The following is an 18,799-nucleotide window of genomic DNA, read 5'->3' as shown; positions in this document are numbered from 1 at the left end:
ATTTTAATATCTGAAGCCTTGAGGGGTTGGGGTCCCATTTCAGCAGCCGGATGGGGAACCCCAAGGGCTGCTTGGTTCAGGTGCCATTTTTGTGTGAAAATCCTTTTCTGCAGCCAGGGCAGGGCTGGTGCCACACTCAGGCCAGGTTTTGGTGACAAAAGTGCTGCTTTTGGTGAGGTGCACTCAGATGGGTTCCTGCACTCACGAGCAGCTTCGCCTGTTGCTCCCCTGTTGCCCAACACCGAGGGATGCAGGAAAACACTTCTGCTCCTCTCCTAAATGAGCTCATGCCTTGAAAATGAGAAAATCAGCAGCTGCAGTAGAGCCCCAGCCTTTGGTTAAGCAACAACCCTGTGGTTTGAGGCAGCTCTGCAAATCAGGGGCGCAATCCTGGAGCTGGGAAGTTCCGGGACGGTCAAATTCATTTCACTCGTTGAATTATGCCGTGGCCGTGCACCCTCCCAGCTCCTTTGGATTCCCTGGCTCCTCTGATTTCCTCACCTCCCTGCTCTCAGTGCAGACCCACTGCAAGGATGGTTTGTTTTTAAACTCCCAACACGCTCCATCCTGCTTCCAGCTGTGCGGCAGCTGCTGGAAAAGCAATTAAAAGGAGTGGAAATTGGGAAAAAAAAAAAGCTCAAAACAACAGAGAAAGGAGAAAGAAGAACTAAAAACCCCGTTGGTGCTGGGGAGCAGAGGAAGGAGTATTTGCTGAGCCAGGCTCTGGGCACGATGGGGACAAGGCAGCTGAGTTTCTTCTCTGGAGAAGCTGGGCTGGAGACCCCCTGAGTCCCCTTCTCAGAAATCCTCTGAAGCATCTGCTTGGGGGATTTAACTGATCAGAAAAAATATCAGCAGATATTAAAATATCATTTTATTTTTAAAATTTCCAATATATTTTAATTTTTTTGTTATTATTTACTATTATTAATTGCCATATTTTATATATAAATTATATAAATGTATATATTTTGGCCATGTATTTTATATATAAATTATATAAATTTTGCCACCTCTCAGGAGTGAAGGTTCACCCCATCCCAGGCCACCCCAGCTCTGCTGGGAACATCTGCAAGAATTGAGTGCAACCCTCCAAAGCGTGCTGTAAACACGCCCAGGCTCGGGGCCAGCTGGTTGTAGGTGCTGTTCCAAGGCTGGGTCATCCCTGCAGAAGTTTTGGGAGGTTTTGGATCATCCCTGCAGAAGTTTTGGGAGGGTTTGGATCATCCCTGCAGAAGTTTTGGGAGGGTTTGGATCATCCCTGCAGAAGTTTTGGGAGGGTTTGGATCATCCCTGCAGAAGTTTTGGGAGGGTTTGGATCATCCCTGCAGAAGTTCTGGGAGGGTTTGCCCGGGTGACGTCAGCCTGGAGAGGGGCAAGGCCACCGGGCTGAGCCTCCCTGGGGCTGAAAAGGGACCAGAGCAGCCCCAGCACCCCAGAGCTGCAGGAGACCCCATGGAAAACACACCAGCAGGTAAGCAGCCACAGATCTCTGCTTTTTCCAAGGGGAAAATTAATTTAGATGTAGGGATGGGATAAATTCTCCATGCAGGGTTTGCGTTTCCGTGAGGGGATGATGAGTTTTTCCTAATTAGTGCTTTATGATGCTTCCTTCCAGCTCTGTTTTCTGGTGGACTATAAGTTCACAACAAAATATTTTACAGGAAGAGGAGCAAAAATATTCAGCTTTTCTGGGTATGTGTGTGGGTTTTGGTTCTCCCTGTGGCTACAGGTTGAGCATTGGGTGATGATCCCTCCCTTTGCTTTCCTCCTCCTGCCCTGTGGTCACTAAAGGCATCTTAAAATACAAAACCCCAAAATCTCACTTCTCTCTATGAGCTGAAGTGTTGGGCTTTGATTAGGGACAGGCTTAGAGTTGTTATTTTCAAGCTGAGAGCAGGAAAAAAAACAACCTGTTCCAGTCTGAGTTGGAGCCAGTGCAAATCTGTCTCGGATTTATCAGATGCAAACACAAAAATCTGCCAGAACTGGCAAAGAGGAGGGGGTGGGAAGAGCTCTGCATTCTCCACGTGCAGGGATTCATCCTTGGCTCTGGGAAAGCCACTGGATCCTCTGGGAAGTGTGAGATGCACCATGGATTTCTCCCTTTGAACTCAAAATTGACAGGCTGCTGCCTGAAGAGCAGCTTGATTTTAGGAGCTAAAATCATAAAATCCAGCAATGCTTTGGGTTGGAAGGGACCTTTAAAAGTCTCCCAGTCCAATGAGCAGGACATCTTCAAACAGACCTCAAAAAGTTAAATTTCTAGAGGAAAGCAGTGTGAAAAGGTGCCAAAGAGGAATTCCCTGGGATAGTAAATAAAGGGATTATATGGGATGTGCCTTCCTGGGACAGCTTCTGGTAGAGCAGAGCTGCATGCAGGATCCAGGAAAAGTTATTGCAACACCTTGGCAGGGATTTCCTGGAGAGCAGGAAGTTTGGATGCACTTAATGAGCCCCTGGAGACATCCAGCCTCACAAGTGATGCTCTTCACTGGATTAAAGTTTCCCAAACATCACTCCCTCCAGTTTCTGATGTGTTTGTTTTGCCTTCTGCATCTGAGGCCACACAGAGGATTCTCTCTTGGCTCTATTTTTACCTTTTTGATAATTATTTAATAGCTTAATTAGAAACCTAACTTAACTGCAATAATAGCTAATATTTATCAGTTTTCTACCTGAAAATTAAATTCCACAGCCTTTGTAGGCAGCATCACTTGTTTGAATTCCTGGCTTCATATTTGGCTCCCAATGGTATTTGCTCCTTGTTCCATGGGCAAAAAGCAAATTAAAACTGGTAGAAACTCGGTTAAAATTGTCTAAAAAGTTTTAGATTTGCTCCATCATTTAAAAATGGTTTGTTGTGACTGCAGAGATTCCGTGCATCCTTTAAAGGCCATCATGTTTTCCTTGTTATCCAAACACCACCACACTTTGTTTACTACCCAAACATCCTGGGCTGAGCTGCTGCTTTCAGCTCATGACCGAAATCAAGACTTAAGCAAAAAAAAAAAAAAAAAAAGAAAAAAAGAAAAAAAAAGGTGACACTTCCTAGAAATCTCTTCCTAATTACCTTTAACTTTTAGTGCAGGCAGCAGGGAGGAATGGTGGGAGGAAGTTTGGGAAGGGAAAGAGTGATAAGATAAGGAAAGCCCTGTGATAACACAAAACTTGGATCCCTTGCCCCTGCAATACACAAACATTTAATTATTCCAAAAAACAAGCAGTGAAAGAAACAGAGCAGTGGAACCATTTATTAACTCCAGCTGCCCAATCCATGAAATCAGGAATGCTGTCCAAGGGGAATGGAGACTCTGCCTTTGAGGTTGCTTTGATTTTGGGTTTTTATGATTTTGGGTTTCAGCTATTTGAAAGGATTAAACCACAAAAACATGCTGGGAGGTTCCCTGCCCTGCTCCCCTGGGAAAGGGGTGAAACCCATCACTCTGAACTTGCTCCTGTTCTAGCTCCTTGGCCACAGGATTAAATCTGGAGCTGAAGTAAATATCCCAAATTAATACCCCCTGCTCAGCATTTAGGAGGACATTAAGGAGCACATGGGTTTTCTAATCCTGCCCTGCTCTAACTGCATTAAAGTTCCTTAATATCTGGATGAAAACAGAACAAACTGGTCTCTTAGCAGCCTGGTGAAGGCAGGCAGCGGCAGCCTCTATTTTGGGTTATTTTTAACATCTGCCCAGTGTTTGTAACGTGATTCTGGGTCTGGTTCAGAACGCGAGGCACGTGAGCAGTGCTCTGCCAGCAAACCACATCTTTGAGGCCAGACACAAATTCACTTCCTGCAGTGAAACGTGGAAAGTGAGCGGCTGTCTGTTCCACAGAGCCTCTTTGGGATGAGGAAGGATGAACCTGGGTGGGGAAGGATGAGTCTGAGTGAGGAAGGATGCATTTGGGTGAGGAAGGATGAATTTCAGAGGAGGAAGGATGAATTTGGGTGAGGAAGGATGAGTTTGAATGAGAAAGGATGAGTCTGGACAAGGAAGGATGAACCTGGATGAGGAAGGATGAATTTTGGATGAGGAAGGATGAACCTGGATGAGGAAGGATGAGTTTGGATGAGAAAGGACAAATTTGGGTGAAGATGGATGAACCTGGGTGAGGAAGGATGAACCTGGGTGAGGAAGGATGAATTTGGGTGAGGAAGGATGAACCTGGATGAGGAAGGATGAGCATGGGTGAGGAAGGGTGAATTTGGGTGAGGAAGGATGAATTTGGGTGAGGAAGGATGAACCTGTGCATGTGGAAGTGGCAGCTCAGAGTCCAGCCCAGCTCTCTGTTCCCTTGCATGATCTTGGCCTATTTCCTTTCAATTTTAGTTGTCCAAAATTAAGGAGACAAATTCTCCCCCCTTGGCATGTTAGTGGCTTCCTCTGAAGTGCTATTTAACTCCCAGTGTTTTGTTCTAAATTACATCATTTTCTCTCCCATCTTAGCTGGAAAAATGCAGGGGGCATCCAAGAAAGCCTCACAAATATTGCAGCAAACCTGTGCTCTCCTGTGGAAAAATGTCCTTCTGGTGTGGAGGATGAAGACAAAAAGTTTCCAGGCAAGTGTCAGCTCCTCCAAAGGGAAATCAGGATTTCTAGTACCAAGTATTTTCCCCGTTGCATTGTTTGTGTGTGAGGGGATGTGAGAAGGCTCAGCTGTGGTTCCCTGGGAAATGTCAGCAGTTCCTTCTTCCGGTGACACTGCAGCTCTGCCTCGTGACAGAGCTGGCTGCTGCCTCTTGCTTGTTGATCCTGCCCTGTGCACAGGAACACAATGTCCAATTCATGGCTCCAGTGTCAAATTATCCACAGGCCTCGCTGGCTCTGGGACTAACACAGCATGTTTTCCATCTGAGGCCTTGCTGGGATGCAAACCCACCACACCTGTGGAACAGCTCTCCCTCATGCACAGGGAAAGGGATGAGCTGGGCTGGGCAGGGGGTCAGAGCTGGCTTAGAAGGGTCCTGCAGGAGCCTCCCCAACGCCTCAGAGTGGCTGCCTAAAACAGAGGCAAGATTGAGGAAATAAAAGTGGGCATTTATTGCAGGCCTTCAGTAAATACACCTTGGGCAGTCAGCCCTTCAGTAAATGCACCTTGTGCCTCTGAGCAGCACACCCAAGATGGACAATGGCACAAGTTTTTCAGAAAATTATAAATTTGGTCCATTTACGTATCAGGGGTTAATCGTCCAATTACACATTCAGATACTCCAAATTTCTCCCCCCCAGTTCACTGTTATTTATATCTCCCCAGGCCTGTGGCAATGAGGTGTCTTTGACTGCCAGGCCTGGGGAGAAATTTTTTGTCTGGATAACATGGGAGAACAGCACCTGTGGAGTTTTAGAGTGATACCCTAAAGGAGTGGATCTGAAAAATAGAAAAGCTAAATCCTAAGGCATTAGGAGGGGCTCCCCTCACCTTTTCCCTTCCCTTCCCTTCCCTTCCCTTCCCTTCCCTTCCCTTCCCTTCCCTTCCCTTCCCTTCCCTTCCCTTCCCTTCCCTTCCCTTCCCTTCCCTTCCCTTCCCTTCCTTCTGTCAGGAAAATTCATCCAAACACCAGAGGTTTATGTCCAAAAAGGAGACAGAGGAGTCCTGTAACTTTATTCTAATAAAGGCAGAGGCCATGGGGCACTCCCTTGGGATCTCTCAAATTTTTGGAGGATGCAGCCTCCTTTTTATCCCAATTTCCCAGCCACATTTCCCTTCTCTCTTTTGGCTGAGGTACTTGGGAGGTTCAGACTTCTCAAAATACCTGATACCAGAGATTCCCCTCTAATGTACAACCCACCCTTTTAATTTTTAATTCTTACGGAATTTAGGGGGTTTCCCCATTGTTTCTTTAATCTTTCAATATCCATTTTCATTTATCAGCAAACCTGAAGTTTGTTTGTAAAATCAAATATCTTTTTCCATTCATCAATCAGTGGAATCCTTCCCATTGTTTCTTTCATCTCCCAGGGCTGGTTTGTAACGACAAATCTGCCATTCTTCTCACTTCCTCCCCTGCAGGAGTGGGTGGCCTCTCTGGTTTTCCTGTACATCCTGAGGGACTCTGCAGGGCTCATCATGGACCACTGTCGCCCTGATTTTTTAAGTTTTTCTAAGCCATTTTTGTAACAAACTTTCTCACACAGTTTATTGTGAGAAACTTATTGTTTTACATTCTTTTATAGAGAAGGAAAAATTTGATGGACTGTTGGTTTGTCCAGTGTCATTGGAGAGGTGTCACCTTCCAATCCACTGTTGCTTTTGGAAATCTATAAATGTTGGAGTCAGGAATTTAAAAAACTCTCTTTTACCTTGAGAAGAGCAGCATGTCCATGTCATGTTGTGTCCTGTATTCAATACCTAATTTTATTTATCAGCAAACTTAAAGCTTATTTATAAAATCAAATACCTTTTTCCATTCATCAATCAGTGGAGCCCTTCCCATTGTTTGTTTATCTCCCAGTGCTGGTTTTATCCACAGCTGGTTTGTAACAACTCTGCCATTGCTCTCACTTCCTCCCCTGCAGGAGTGGGTGGCCTCGCTGGTTTTCCTGTACATCCTGAGGGACTCTGCAGGGCTCATCATGTACTACCCCACGCAGGAGTTCCCCTACAGGGCGCTGGGGCGCCTGGACGAGCCGGCCTTCAACGCCTCGGGGGTCACCCTCGTGTTCACCCCGGCCACCAACAGCACCCGCGGCATCATGGCCAGAGTGGCCTCCAGCTCAGCGCTGAGGGGTAACAACGCTTAAATCCACGTTCCTGCAGGGGCTCAAGGGACCTGACCCACCCTCGAGGCAGGGAGGGACAAGAGCATTAGTCCAGTGTGAATTTTGAGGGGAAAAAAATGGTGGTGATGCCCAATTTAATTGTTGTCTGAATATTCAGACCACAGCTGTGTGACAACAGTGCTCACAGGGGTCTGAGGATGAGGGAAGAGACAAGGATCTGATTCCATGTTTCAGGAGGCTAATTTATTATTTAATTATATATATTATATTAAATCTATACTAAAAGAATAGAATGTGATTTTTGAGAGGAAAAAAAATGGTGGTGATGCCCAATTTAATTGTTGTCTGAATATTCAGACAACAGCTGTGTGATGGTGTTCACAGGGGTCTGAGGATGAGGGAAGAGACAAGAATCTGACTCCATGTTTCAGAAAGCTTGATTTATTATTTTATGATATATATTGCATTAAAGCTATACTAAAATAATAGAAGAAAGGATTTCATCAGAAGGCTTGAAAGGATTATTATTTATTACTTTAATATTTTATTATTATTCTTTTATTATATATATTATTTATATTTTATTATATACTATTACTATTACTATATACTATTATATATAGTATATAAATATATGTTATTTATATATTATTATATATTTTTATATATTATATATAATTACATATACTTATTACTATTATTTTATTATATATATCATATTATTTTATTATATATATTACAGTAAAACTATACTAAAATAATAGAAGAAAGGATTTCATCAGAAGAAAGGATTTCATAAGAATAGCAGAAGAAAGTATAATAACAAAGGCTTGTGTCTCAGACAGTCTGAGCCAGCTGACTGTGATTGGCCATTAATCAGAAACCACCACGAGACCAATCACAGATGCACCTGTTGCATTCCACAGCAGCACATAATCACTGTTTACATTTTTTTCTGAGGCCTTTTAGCTTCTTAGGAGAAAAAAATCTTAAGGAAATGATTTTTCATAAAATGTGTTTGTGACAAGCTGTGCTGGTTTTATTTATTTTTTTCTTTTTTTTTTCCATATTAATTATTTATTCTAATGGCAGGCATAGTCATAGAAGAAGTGGAAAACGAGGCAAAATTGGAAGAAAAAGGACTTTTGGAGGAGGAAACCATTGGTGTTGTTTTTAAGGATGACTTCTCCTACACACTCAGATTTCAAATGGGCAAAGCAATGTTTCCAAATGAAGGCTTTGAGCACATAGGTAACAAAATAAATGAAACACCAGGCTTTGATTTTGCATTAAAAACTGTTCAGCTGGATTTCTGTGCTGTGCCACCTCAGAGGGATGGAGGCTGCATGTGCCAAATGGTTCGAGAAAGAATGAGTTAAAATTTGAGGGTTTGTGTCTGTAAAAGGAAAAAAAAACATGAGAGAAAAAAGCTGTAAGAACTAATATCATCCACAGTCAGAAAAGCAGATAATCCCAGAATGGTTTGGGGTGGAAGGCAGCTCAGAGATCATCCAATGCCTTTTTGCCCCTCTCCCTTTTGTACCTTAACACATCAAATCATGCCTGGAAAATGAGAATTGTGTGTGCATTAATGTCCCTGGGACAGAGATTTAACACATTAAAAGATAAAAGGCTGAGTAAACCCCAAATCTTGATTTCCTCGCACTTAGATAAAACTCATTTTCAACCTCACATGTCACCCACAAGTATTTATATACGGATGTACATAGAAATGTATTGATAAATATTGATTAATTATTTTTTAAAAATTTGTTTCCCCCACAGAAACGTGCTGGGATTTTTCAGCAAGGCACTGCAAAGTCCCTCTGTACTGGTATGGGGGGTTCCTCTCAGTGCAGTCCAGCATTGATGCAGCAGTCATCGAAGTAAGTGTGCTCATGGTGGAATTTGCTGTTCTTCCCACAGCTCTGTGTAAACTTTAAACCCAAACTGATTAAACCAAAAATAAGAGGGGAATAAAACACCAAGAACCACAAAATCCACCCAGCCAGTTCATTTTTCCAGCCCTAAAAGTGTCCAAGGCCAAGCTGGACAAGGCTTGGAGCACCCTGGGATAGTGGAAGGGGTCCCTGCCCATGGAGGGGGTGGAAAAGGGGGATATTTGGGGTCTCTTCCAACCCAAACCATTCTGGGATCCTGTGATGCTCTGATTTTTGGTGGTCATCAACTTCTTAAATAATTTGGGTAATTCAAAATTAAAAAGAATAACAGATCATTCTCATGGCTCGAGGCAGAGAAAGGAACAAGGCTTTAATAGTGTTTATTGCAAATCAGCACAAAAATACACTTATTACTAGTTACTTGCTTATAAACATAACCCTATTATTGACAAACAAATAATTTTAATGCTTGTAACCCCCTGTTTCTTCTGATGCTGGCTATTTCACTGCAAAAACAAAATTAATTTAATTTCTGATTTCCTTTAGATGAAAACCAAGCACTCTGTGTGGAAAGAAATGAAGTCAATTACTGGAGTTCACCTGCAAACTGTGATGAAACCTCTGTTCAAACTGGATTACCTCTGGTTCATCATCTGTGCCGTGCTGAGCTACTGCCCATACATGCACTTCTTGTCAGTGAAAGTTCTCAAGGAGAAGAAGAGGCTGAAGGTATTGATGAGAGCCATGGGCCTGCAGGATGTTTCCTTCTGGTGAGCCTCAGAAATCAATCAATCTGTAATTACAGGCATTATTTTATCAATGTGTAATTACAGGAATTATCAATGTGTAATTACAGGGATTATTTTATCAATGTGTAATTACAGGGATCATTTGTCAAGTGTACGGAGCAGCCTGGTCTGGTGGGAGATGGAATTAGGGGATTTTTGAGGTGTCTGAACCATTCTGGGGTTCTTTTTGTTGGGGAAACCTCTGTTTCCAAGCCTGTTGCTCTGAGACAGGTTTTTTGCAGTTGTTTTTTTGCTTTTCTCCTCCCCAAAAAAGAGGAGGAGCCCTCCTGGTGGAGCAGGGGTGTGTGCAGCAGGGTTCTGGGCATGGAGGAGTTTTTGCCTACAGAAAATGGGTGGAACTCACAGAAACAACAAATTCTGGAGCAAGCCCTAAATTCGTGATACCAAAAATTTCCCTCTAATGCATAACCCTCCCTTTTAATTTTTAATTCTTAGGGAATTTAGGGGTTTTTCTCCCTCATAGTTTCTTTCATCTTTCAATACCCAATTCCATTTATCAGCAAACCTGAAGCAGAGGAGGGATGCTGGGTCTATCCCAACAGGTTTCCTAACCCATCTGGGCATGAATATTTCCCATCATTGGAAAAGCACAGGGATGGGAAGTCCTGGCTGCAGATTCCCTGTGTCCCCTTGAGCTGCAGAGATCTGGGCAGGTGCCAGGCATGGATTTGTGGAAGAATTTTTCCCTGAGCAGTAACCAAGCACTGAACAGTGCTCAGAAAGGAGTGTCCCTCACTAGAGATCCTCCAGACCCACCTGGACACATTTCTGTGCCTTGTTGTGCTCTGGGATGGCCATTTCTGAGCAGAGACATTGACCCTCCCTGTCCCTCCCACCCTGACCCTTCCTGTGCCTCTCTGATATTTGCACCTGCCTGGAAACTGGAAATGGGTGAAAATACAAAATATTTGAATTCAAACCACTTTGGCTATGTGATGGCAGTGTTGTTATCCTCAGGGACAGAAATAACTGTGCCTTCCCTTGCAGGTTATCCTGGAGTTTGCTGTACACTGTGTACGTCTCCCTCACAGCCAGCCTGCTGACCTGGGTCACCCTGAGTGAAGTTTATAATCACAGAAGCTTCTTGGAACTGTATTTTTGTTATTTCTTTTATGGCATGGCATGTGTAAGTTTGCTTTTGTATCTTATATGATGCACCTTTTTTTTTTTTAATTTTTCCTAATTAAAATATCTGCAGAGATTTTTAGGGCTGGTATTATATGAGACAGTAACAAAAATACTCTGCTGTGATTTATTGTTATTTTTTATAGGCTGGGTTATAGGTTATTTTTTGTATATTTTTTATGCCATTTTATTTAGGGAGATTCTGACTCGAAATCAGATTAAAATAGGTGCTAAAATGAGGCTGGGAGTGATTTGTCTTATAAACCTTACAAACTTTATAAACCTGCCCTAAATCTCAGAGCTGCTAGACAAAGCCTTGTCCATCTGGAGGGAACAACTGAAACCCAGCAGGGTCTCTAATTTTGCTCCTCTTTTCATGTGGTTTTATTTTTAATTGCAGCAGAAATGCATCCTGCTAACTACTGGTTTTTCTCTGCTGCAGATTCACTTCACTTTCCTGCTCAGCTCATTGCTAAAGCAGCCAAACATTTCCAGTTTTGTGGGATTTCTCCTCCACATCCTCTTTGGAGCACTGGGCTTTTTGACATTGTTTGAAAAACTGCCACGAGCTTTGGAATGGATTTTAAACCTCTTCAGTCCCTTTGCCTTCACAGCTGGCCTTGCAACGGTATGTCCATAATAAAACCTGTGCATCCCAAGAGCTCAGCCCCCAAAATTCTGCCAGAGAGCAGCAAAATCCACAATTTGCTTCATCAGATCAACCCAGTCATCCCTTCTGCTTTTAAAAAGAAAACTTGGCTCCAAAAAATCTAAAAAAAATCTTTAAAAAATCTAGAAAATCTGTGTTAAATCATAAAGATGGTTGGACACTTGAGTGCATCACGAATTTTACTGCAACAGATTTAAATCTATGAAATGAGCAGTGGGATGTGGCTGGTGGGTACCAAGGGCTGCAGGAACTGAGGGCTGCAAGTGCTGCCTTTGCAAACAGCACTCTGCAACTTCTGCATGGTTTGAAATTCAGCTTACTGAGGCATTTCTGGTGCTTGTGGTCAGAATAAACCCTTTCCCTCCTTGGAAACAGCGTCGTGGTCACGAGTGACTTGGTTTTGAGTGAAAATGGCTGTGATGACACAGCAGTAGCTCACACAAAGTATTTCTGTCTCAAGGAAATGTGGAATCTGAATTTTGCTTTTTTTGCTTTTTTTTTCATCCCCTAGATGGTAAAACTAGAAAAATATGGGCCAGCATCTAGCCCAGAGCTGTACCCTTTTTACAACCTGTACCTCATCCTGAGCTTTGACAGTGTCTTGTATTTCCTGCTGGCCATCTACTTTGATAAGGTTTTGCCTGGTGAGTGAAAAGTGAGAGGGGAAAAATGCAATCTTCATTGCTTTTTCTTCTATAATTCCCTGATTTGTAGAGGGAAAGTTACCAAAGGGGTGGTGAGAGGAGGGAAAACTGCAACCCTGCAGTGAGATCCTGCTCCGACAGCCCTGACCGCTGGGGTTGGAAGGGTGTTGTAGGGATTGTCCTGATTTTTTGGAACCAAAGAGGTTGTAAATGGATGTGATTAACCCCCACGTGCATTTATGGATTTGGATAATTCAAATTGTAAAGTTTATCAATTCTTTCACTCTGCTGGAAGTTCATGTTCTGCACTACCGGGGGAGCTGTGGCTGGGCTGGGCGTTTATCGGAGCTGACAGATGGAGGTTTTGGGAGGTTTTGGGGTTGATATTTCCCCTTCTCTGCCTCTGATTCAGGCAAGTACGGGGTCCCACATCCCCCTGCCTTCTTCCTGAGACCCTCCTACTGGCTGAGGGGCAGCAGAGGGGCCGTGGGGGTGAGGGCTGGCAGCAGCCACGACCCCGTTCTGGGTGGCGACGCCGAGCCGATGCCGCCGGGCTTCGATGGCAAGGAGGCCATCAGGTAAGGGACAGCAAAAATACGGCTCTGTGTGGGTTGTTTGGCTCTGGAGAGCACAGCCCCACTGCACTGGTGGGTGTGAGGCTGGCAGCTGGCGTTGTGGATGAGATGAATGCTAAAGTGTGAAGGGCTGGGGGTGTTTGGTGTTTTGTCCCGCTCCGGAGCTGGATTTGAACATTTATTGGATGTGGGGCATCCTCCAACTCCCTGCCCTGCCCTTCCCTCTCAGCAGTGAGTCCCTTCCCCTTCCCCAGCATCTTCACAAGAGTGTGCTGCAGGAAATGCTGCCCTGTCCATCCTTGCAGGGCTGGGTGGGTCCATGGCTGGTGCTGCCTTCTGCTTGTTACCAGAACCTGCCAAAATAACAGCCAGGTCATCACTGCTAATTAAATATCCACATTTATATCCTCCTCCTTCACTCACTAAAAGTTCCTCGAGTTTGGCTTTGAAGCCTTTCAAACAGCTTTTAGAAAAGCACAGCTAATCCTGCTTTAAAGGTACCAGAAATGAATTCCATCAAGGGATTCCTTCTGCAGGACCAGTTGGAGGAGGAGGTTGGGAAATATTCCCCCCCAAAGTTTTCAAAGTTTAATTTGAGGCAGAGGAAACAGCCCCCAAATTGTGATTCAATAATTAATGGCTTGCTTACTTTCCTTTAGGCTAAACAATATTAAAAAAATATACAAGAAGAACAGCAAGAGCATCGAAGCTTTAAAGGGTAAGGAGAGGCTTTGTAATTATTTTATTCATTTTTCACTAGATAAGAACCCAAAGTGTTTGCAAATGTACTGGCTGTACTGAATTCTGCCTCTGGGCCTGTTCAATTATGTTGTGCAATGGTTATTTCTGCTGGGGTAAATTACTGGCAAATTTCTACCAGGTCGTTATCTCCCTGTTCCCTCCAGGAAAAAAATCACTGTTTATTATTTTTTTGCAACAGCAGAAATCTCCTTAAAAGCTGTGTTTTTGCAGCGATGAACCACTCTAGAAATCCCCTCTCAAACCTCCCTTTCAAAATGTAAACTATTTGGGGCAAACTTGGGATTTTATGGCCAAATCTGCTGCCCCTGTGTTCTCCAAGCACTTGCCAATGCAAATATTTGACACAGCCATAGTAAAGTCATTGGCTATTTGTTAAATGCCTTTGTTTAACAAGAAGTCCAAGTGAAAATATCAAAAATGAAAAATACTAAAAATATTTATATGGCCTCAAAGGTATATATTGAGTGGAAAAAACCAAGCAAACACAACCTGAACAACACACAGAAAGAAAATGTATTTTTTAAAAAAGAAAATGAGGAGGAAAAGTCTGGCTGCTTTGAAATAAGTCTTGAAATCTCACATCTTGGAAAAGCTCTGGGCTCTTCTCTTCCTGAGGACTCTTTTTGAGCCACACTAAAATAAAATGTTATGAACCTCATAGAAAACTGAAGTAAAAATTTATTAAATATTGAAGATTCTACATTTATTCCCTCAGTTCAGTCAAGACATAATTCCTTACTAAGCTTAGGCCTAACTCCTGAAGAACCAACCTGTGCTTTTGGATCTGGTTTTGCCTCTCAGTTTCTGAAGAAATGTCACTTCTGTCCCCTGTGGCAACAGCTACAGGTCCAAGTGCACTTCTCACACACTTCCATTCCACTTTTGTCCTGTTTTTATTCCAGGTTTGTCCTTAAATGTATATGAAGGGCAGATCACTGCCCTGCTGGGTCACAGTGGATCTGGGAAAACCGCTCTGTTAAATGTGCTCAGTGGATTTTCCAAGCCTTCAGCAGGTGAGATCATGGGCCTGGATGCTGAGTTGTTGTTTTTTTCAAGTGTAAGGGGAAAATAAGTAAAAAACCTCCAAGTTTTCCCTCAGTGATTCGTGCTGGGTTGTTTTCAGTGCAGATTTCTCCTTCAGCACGAGCTCCAGGGATAATGGATCCCTCATGTGTGCACCATGGTCATTTCTCCATCTGGTGCTTTCCATGAGCTGCACACCTATGGGAAATATGGTTTTATTTGTAAGGGAGGGTTTTGGTGCTCTGGAATATTTTTAAAGGTATTAAATCTTTGAGCTATCTGGTTATTTTGCTTTTTTGTTTCTTGAATTTTTAATTTAACACTTGGGAATCATCCATGGTGCTGGAATTAATGTCAAATATTTCATTCACCCCCCTGTGCAGGTTCTGCAATGATCTACAACTACAATGCCTCTGAAATTTGGAATATGGAAGGAATGCAGGAAAAGGTTGGGGTTTGCCCCCAGATTAATTTGCATTTTGAAGCCTTAACAGCAAAGGAAAACCTGAGAATTTTTGCTCACATCAAGGGGATTCAGTGGAAGGAAGTAGATGAAGAGGTTGGTATGTGCTTCTCAGCCACTGACTCCTCTTTTATGGCATCTTGGGCACTTTTTGCTTTATTTATAAAATATGATCACCTGCATCTTGTTCTGTGAAATGAGAACAGATCTGATTTAGTGCCAAAGTGGTTTTCCAATTATTTCCTGTCCTCATGTCATGAATTAAAACTCAGACTCTCTTATTTATCTCCAAGCAAAGCCATTATGAGTAGGTAAGTTTGAAATCTTGAAGTTGTAATGTTTGCAACCATTTAGGAATTCAAACCAGTGCTTTGGAAATGTGACTCTTGTCTTTGTGTGTCCCCAAGGTGCAGAAAGTTCTCATCATGATGGACCTCACTGACGTTCAGGATGTTTGTGCTGAAGCCCTGAGTGGGGGACAAAAACGAAAATTGTCTCTTGGAATTGCAATTTTAGGAAATCCCCAGGTAGGGACGGGTTGTGTTTATGCACACACAACATGTGTTGTTTTGGGACATAGCTTTGCATTTTGCACTTGGCACAGAGACTGTTGTGGTTTTCCCCTGCCACTCCAGGCTGCTATTCACTTACTGGAAGGACTGGGGAGTCTGATTCCATCAGAGCCATATTTTTAATTAGGAGGGTGGTAATACTGCAGCAGGAGAAGGAGCAATAAAAACAAACCATACTTGAGGGTACATTCTCTTCTCTGAGCAAGACTATCAAAATCATGGAACATAGTGATGCAAGTGTGGAACTGAGCCATGTGAACATGGCTGGTGTTGTAGTTGAGATGGACACAATACAAAGCAACACACTCTATTTTCAGAAGGCTTCCAACCTTTTTTGTCCTATAATGCATGATTTTTATACATTCCTGCAAAACTCCTAAGTTTACACTTACTGGTAAAGAAAGACAAAGTGCTCATTGGAACAGGCAGTTGCAGGTTTCTCTTATTTCTCCGTCTTTCTTTCTTGGTTTCTGTGTCAATGGCCTTGGTAGGAAATTCTTTCAGGGGTGAACATGGATCCTCTTATCAAACTCCTCTCTGGCTCACAGAAGTCACTGTAAAACTTGTAGTGTGGGGTAATAATTAGCATTGGCTCCATGATTCTCAGAAGGCTGATCGATCACTTTATTACACTATTCTACAGTATAGAATTATTAAACTATTCTATAGTATAGAATAGTGGTGTATATATCACTTTATTATACTGTTCTATCACTTTATTATACTATTCTATTCTTCTCTTCTTATTAAGAAACCCATTACTTTTATAGACAGTTATAATACAGATTGACCTAATTGTTCCTTTACTAAAAACCCCATCACCATTGGCCAGTTAAGAAACCACCCTTTGGCGAGCAAATCTCCATAACACATTCCACAAATCTCCATAACACATTCCACAGGTGCAGCAAGTGCAGATGAGAATTGTTCATCACTCTTTCCTCTGATCTCCTCACAGCCTCTCCCAGGTCGATGCCTGGGAACGTTGTGTTTCTCCCTGTGGCCAGAGAGCTGCTGCCACACCAAACCTCTTGGCCAGGCTGGGTTGTGGGGGGCTCTGAGCAGGCTGTGCTTTGCAGGTGCTGCTGCTGGACGAGCCCACGGCGGGGCTGGATCCCTGCTCCAGGCACCACGTCTGGAGCGCGCTGCGGGAGCGCCGCGCCGGCCGCGTCACCCTCGTGGCCACCCAGTCCATGGAGGAGGCAGACACTCAGGCTGGTGAGCCCAGGCTGCCACCTTGGGGTGCACACCAGCGGTTTCCAGCCCTACTGTGGCACGGCTGGATGTGTTTTATGTGACAGTGACCACCCAAGCTGAGCTTGGCAAGGGTTAAAACTGGGCTGGTGTGTCCCTCCAAGGCTTCGTCATGCTCGTCTCTAGGATAAAGCAGTCTTTGCTCGTGCTCCTCTCTGGGATAAAGCACTGCCACATTATCTGGCTTTGTCTCCATGTCAGCAAAACTCGGTTTATTTTCCATAATTTTCCTTTATTTTTATTGTACTTGCCGCTATTCCCATTTCCGTATTATTCCTGTGCTGCGTGGGAAATACTCCAAAAACCACAAGAATCCAGCACTAAAATAATTAACCATGATGTTGAGAAGAAAGGCATTGGTTTAAAAATACTTAAAAAAAAAGACCTTCAGTGCTGGTCTGGCTTTACTCCACTCCATTTATTATTAAAATGTCTGCTGAGTTCAGAAGGAGCAGAGTGAGGTCAGTCTGCTGCACTCTTGCAAATCCCCCTAAATCCTTTGCATTCCCTCCTCCTTAGATCGAAAAGCCTTCCTCTCCTGTGGGAGATTACAGAGTGTTGGCTCATCTCTCTACTTGAAGAGAAAGTGGGGAATTGGCTATCACTTAAGGTAAAACCTTTTGTTTTGGTCATCAGTCTTTTTGTGAAAAGCTTCTTCTTCTCATATTTTCTTGTAGAGTCTGTGTTTTTGTAGAGTTTATCTGGACAGTAATAGAAATCCTGACAATTCATTTTAGAAGAGCTTTAAGGCTGCCAAAATTTCCCTGTTTTGGACAACAAGCCGCCTTTCTTTGGAACCCAACCCTGAAGGCTCTGAGCACGCAGCTAAAATGACTTTGCAGTGAAAGGGGACCAGACTGAGGTGATCTGTGGTGCCAGAGTGATGTTCAATGGCTTTGCTGCAAAGTTCTTTTTCTTCTTAGGAGTTTGATTCCCGAGTTCTTGGTTTAGCAGCATTGTCCAGGATCATAATTCTTAACCTGAACCATTTTGTGCATGCATGGCAAAACCAGGGGCACTGCAGATGGCTGTAAAAATTCCCACTGAAGTTCTGCCCAGTTTTGGAGGTTTCCCTACGGGAGAATCACCACTGGCTCTGTACTCCAACCAGATGAGACACACATTTTTTATTTCTTACTTAACATTGTAACAATGAGGGTTTTTTTAACAGGATGCACATAAATGACCTGTGTGACCCAGAGCTTGTGTCATCCGTGGTCAGACAGTACATCCCTGGCGCTGTGCTCAAGGGACAGAAGAGGGATGAGCTGTGTTTTAGGCTGCCTCTGGAAAACACTGACAGCTTCCCAGGTGAGAAACCTGTCCCTGTGCCAGGGTTGTAAAGGAAAACCCACTGGTGGGAAAAGCAGAAATCAAAGTTATTGTGAAGGGAATAATTGTATTCCTTGGTCCATAATGTGTGGTATTAGGAAGATGCATAAATATCCGTTTTATGGAGAGCCTTTAATGCACATGCTAATATAAATAATGAAGGTGAAAAAAAGAAAATCTGCCAACTAATCTACAAACTAAAATCCACTGACCCTCTTCTGTTTTCATGGTCCATGAGAACCAAAACCACTGAATTCTCCACTAGTTATCTCTAAAGAACACAATAAATTAGTGATGACTTGTAGTCGTGGCGATTAACGACATGAACGCTGGAACGCCCAGTGTTAATTGGCTGAGTTTGTTAATTAACATTGGCTGAGTCTGGTTGTTTCCCCCATGCAGATCTGTTCAGCCACCTGGAGAGCAGCCTCCTGCAGGGGGTGGTGAATTATGAGGTGACCAGGACAACCCTGGAAGATGTTTTCCTGAAGCTGCAGGGTGAGGAGGCCGTCGACCCTGAAGGTAAAGCCTTCACTCCCTTCTGCAAGCATGGCATCCCTAAAGTTCCATCCAAATGTGTGTTTTAATTGAATATTTAATCAATTTCTGCTAAATGGGAATATTGATAGGCCTAGAGTGGCTTAGTTGTGTCCCACTTGCCTTCAGTGGGGAACATCATCTTGGAGAGGTGCAAATTATTCAGTCTCTGCTTCCCAAAGGGTTTCAAGCATGAGAATTAAGGCTCATGTTGGAAAGATATTTATTTACCTTTGAAGGGTTGTACAGCCCAGACCAGGAGGTGGGAAGGGATAAAGTTTGCAGAAGGCCCTTCCCAAGGCCAGTGAAGATCTGGGATGTGTTCCCACAGCAGCCAGTCTGAATTCACCAATATAAATTCTATTCTGGATGAATTATGGCCCTTTTTCTCTGCGCTTCTAACT

The 18,799-nt window shown here is 43.4% G+C and overlaps 1 protein-coding gene across 2 annotated transcripts in view; it reads left to right on the top strand.

Moving 5' to 3' along the window:
- Positions 1–1,125: 1,125 nt before the first annotated feature.
- Positions 1,126–18,799, top strand: part of LOC102073609 (ATP-binding cassette sub-family A member 9) — a 32,022-nt gene continuing 14,348 nt past the window's right edge. Inside the window, exons 1-18 of one of the 2 annotated variants that reach the window (XM_074555022.1) lie at positions 1,126–1,474; positions 4,455–4,567; positions 6,525–6,735; positions 7,821–7,979; positions 8,514–8,614; positions 9,176–9,399; positions 10,426–10,564; positions 11,006–11,191; positions 11,745–11,877; positions 12,290–12,455; positions 13,112–13,170; positions 14,117–14,227; positions 14,621–14,796; positions 15,108–15,227; positions 16,352–16,490; positions 17,046–17,136; positions 17,698–17,837; positions 18,261–18,380. In XM_074555022.1, the coding sequence (XP_074411123.1) occupies positions 1,456–1,474; positions 4,455–4,567; positions 6,525–6,735; positions 7,821–7,979; positions 8,514–8,614; positions 9,176–9,399; positions 10,426–10,564; positions 11,006–11,191; positions 11,745–11,877; positions 12,290–12,455; positions 13,112–13,170; positions 14,117–14,227; positions 14,621–14,796; positions 15,108–15,227; positions 16,352–16,490; positions 17,046–17,136; positions 17,698–17,837; positions 18,261–18,380 (2,407 nt within the window). In that variant the 5' untranslated portion in view covers positions 1,126–1,455. The remainder of the gene's footprint in view (positions 1,475–4,454; positions 4,568–6,524; positions 6,736–7,820; positions 7,980–8,513; positions 8,615–9,175; positions 9,400–10,425; positions 10,565–11,005; positions 11,192–11,744; positions 11,878–12,289; positions 12,456–13,111; positions 13,171–14,116; positions 14,228–14,620; positions 14,797–15,107; positions 15,228–16,351; positions 16,491–17,045; positions 17,137–17,697; positions 17,838–18,260; positions 18,381–18,799) is intronic. The other variant, XM_074555020.1, reaches the window with a different exon arrangement.

The sequence above is a fragment of the Zonotrichia albicollis genome, chromosome 19, assembly GCF_047830755.1.
Source record: "Zonotrichia albicollis isolate bZonAlb1 chromosome 19, bZonAlb1.hap1, whole genome shotgun sequence".
Lineage (NCBI taxonomy): Eukaryota > Metazoa > Chordata > Aves > Passeriformes > Passerellidae > Zonotrichia > Zonotrichia albicollis.
The sequence above is the reverse complement of the archived record's forward strand: the minus strand, read 5'-3'. Positions and strand labels throughout refer to the sequence as shown.